At 46.0% G+C, this 3,279-nt stretch overlaps 1 protein-coding gene across 1 annotated transcript; it reads left to right on the forward strand.

The window, feature by feature from the left end:
* Positions 1-330: 330 nt before the first annotated feature.
* Positions 331-2,667, forward strand: LOC118426344 (probable G-protein coupled receptor No18). Its single transcript, XM_035835667.1, has one exon. The coding sequence runs from the start codon at positions 533-535 to the stop codon at positions 1,919-1,921; it is 1,389 nt and encodes a 462-aa protein (XP_035691560.1). The 5' UTR covers positions 331-532; the 3' UTR covers positions 1,922-2,667.
* Positions 2,668-3,279: the final 612 nt, after the last annotated feature.

Here is a 3,279-nt window from a genome sequence, read left to right on the forward strand (position 1 = left end):
CGTGCAGCATTGACTTATACAAAAATTGTGCCGAAAGGCACCAACGACGCACGCTGAATACCATCACCAATGTTGGAAGTTTTTTTTTTAAGCCATGGCCACGTCAAAAAAAAGGATATATAGGATTAAAGAAAGATTGTGCTAGCGGTGATTCATTGTTTTGTATCAATAACCAGGCCACTACACTCCAATGAAAGATAGGAGGAACTGACAACTTAACTTTTTCCAATGAATTACTTTAGCTATGCCTGTACTATGCTTTAGGGCGCATGCCCGGGGCGGGTCCGGTAGGAGCGATGATTGGCAGGAAGGTTCCCGGCAATCGGGCAATATAAACTGTACGTGCTGCCCGTGACATCGGCCATTCCGTCTTTACGTGGGAGCTATGAACTTAGACATTCAGATCTGTGCTTAAACACAGAGCTCTTGTCATGACTGACTTATAAAAGGAGGCATGCGTATGCTGCGCACTTGGACTTTGTGAAGCTTGCTCAAGCGTATTCTGCTGTTTTGGTAGTGGAGATTCGCTACAATGGGTGTTTTTGCACCAGAAGACCAGCCGGAAGCCGTGAACGGGACTTCAGAGTACACCTTACAGTACACGACAGGAGAGGTGACCGCTATATCAATAACCATTGTGGTAATTATATTGTTGACGGTAATTGGAAATGTACTTGTCTGTATGGCTGTGTTCATGGAGCGGTCTGTCCAGCGAGTCCAGAACTGGTTCATCGCTTCGCTGGCCATCAGCGATCTGGCCGTTGGGCTGGTCATCATGCCGCCTGCGCTTGTCTACGAGCTGATGGGGTACTGGTACTTCGGACGGGTGATGTGCGAGGTGTTCCTGGCCCTGGATGTCTTCGCCTGCACCGCCTCTATCCTGAACCTCTGCATGATCAGCGTGGACCGGTACTGGTCCGTCACACAGGCCGTGCAGTACTTCAAGAACACCAACTCCAAACGTGCCGGCTGTATGATCGCCGCCGCCTGGGTCCTGTCCGCAGTCATCTCTCTCCCGCCGATCTTCGGACTGTTCGGCTGGCAGGCGCAGGTCCCACAGAGCGCCGACCTGTTTCCACAGTGTGAGTACAGCGACAGTCCAGGGTATGTGTTGTACTCAACCATTGGATCGTTCTACATCCCTCTGACGATCGTATTCGGCATGAACATTAATGTCTTCAGCGTGGCCCTGACACGGGTGCGGCGGCATCCGTCCACGCAGACATCCTACCCTACAAACAGCGAGAAGTCCTCCAAGGCACCCATGTCACCAGCGGGAGTCGCCAAGTTCAAACTCGTGGGACGATTGTTCAAAACTATGTCACGGGCGGACGATATTGCGACCGAGGACAAGCCGAAAACGGTCATAGTTAACGGGGAAGGCAAGGAGATGGTGACCAACACTACCCCACTGTCCCCCATGGTGTCTCCACAGACACCTGTTGAAAAGCAAACTCCGGATGACCAGGTCATAGCCGAAGCTAGTAACGACAACCATGATCGGAATGAGCACCCCAGCCTCGGGTTGCGCCCCACCCCCAGCACCGTGCCCCGGGACGCCAACGGGAACTCCATGCGGCTGCAGCGGGCATACAAGCGCAGAAAACGTGACGAGGGCAGAAGACGACACGAAAAACTCCGACAGAGAATCCGCCTGTCCAAAGAAAGGCGCCTGACGATGGTGATCGGCATTGTCATGGGTGCGTTTGTACTGTGTTGGCTCCCTTTCTTTGTATCGTACCTGGTTTTAACCGTGTGTGTCTCCTGTAGACTGTCCCCACTGGTGTTTCGCTTCTTTGTGTGGTTGGGGTACTGTAACAGTGCGCTCAACCCTCTCATCTATACCCTGTTCAACAAAGATTTCAGAGACGCTTTCCGAAAGATTATCAAAAGAATGTGTTGTAAATGTCAGAGCCATTGAGTTAAAAACAAACATGTGATTTGAGACAATCAAAACAGACATGCCCATAGGTATGAACAACAACAACACCTGTTGACTCCAAACGCTTTGGTTCAAGTAATGAAAAGATTTCCAACTATGCCAGTTTCCGGGCATAAAATCAATACTGGGATCTACATTGACTCTTAGGCTAGATTATTCATATCTACAATATAATTGGCCTCAGCTCGAAAAGCAAGGGGAATATACCATAAAGTTACGGTCCGTAAAATTGCTTTCATCGATTGCTTGTTATGTAACTTCTTATGCGGGTCTCCAATGAGAACACCATGAGAGTTGCCTCTGATAAGAGTTATGTAACTAGCTTCTTGTGCGGGTCTCCATGAGAATCTTCCAATGTTTACTTTTATTCACCCTTCAGAGATGTTACTCTTTATTCTTCTGTGACATAAAAAGTCAATATTTATGCTGTTGTATAAGTCCATAGACCGGCAGTACATGCATGTCAGTTTCAGTACATGTTGTTGATAATGCAATGCTTAAGTGAGGTATGTAGGCTGTAACCACACACAATTCTGTACAATTCCATGTATCGTGCATATCTACATCTCTGTAATGATAGTATTGACTGGGTAGTGTTATCTAGATATTCTGTCAGGAAAAATAGATGTGTCTCCGAACTTTCTCACTTGGTGAGGGATGTTACGATAATGTTATGTTATAAACATGAAACACTTTCTTCTGAATGTTTGCAAAACGTTCTGTAATAAATGAAGTGGCATACATTTTCTATTGACAAGTCTTTATTGTATCAGTCAGTCTTAATGTAGGAACACCTTAAAATGTATCTTGTACATTTGTATTTAAAAACGATTAGAAAATGATGAAAAAGAGCAGGGCTTTACAACAATAGAGCTCCTTATACTAAACTGTAGATAGCACCATTTTTTTTTTTTTTGCATTCTGCAATAGTAGAATATACCTGGAAATAAACGATAGTTCTTAGAGATCTATTATTGTCCCATTTAGTGATAGAATGGCACTAATACACACACGAACACTCTGATTAAATACAAGGCCTATGGGATCAGAGATCTTAGATTCAGCAGCGGTGCACTCATCTCCTACTTCAGGTATATACCTCCGCTCTTCACCCACACTCCAACCTTTGTAGGGTGTGGATGAGTACATTGAAACTTTCCAGCATGGGTCAACAACTTCTAGAGAGTGAAGCTAGCACAAGATTCCGACCAACTCTTAATCGAATCGTGACGGTTTACCCAGCATGATCTGATCATGCCAGATCGCCCCCTGTTACGAAATAACTGTCAAGCGCAATTAAAGTGCCTCAATGACACATCGGCTGAGGTTATGCTAGC

The sequence above is a fragment of the Branchiostoma floridae genome, chromosome 11 (genome assembly GCF_000003815.2).
Source record: "Branchiostoma floridae strain S238N-H82 chromosome 11, Bfl_VNyyK, whole genome shotgun sequence".
Classification (NCBI taxonomy): Eukaryota; Metazoa; Chordata; class Leptocardii; order Amphioxiformes; family Branchiostomatidae; genus Branchiostoma; species Branchiostoma floridae.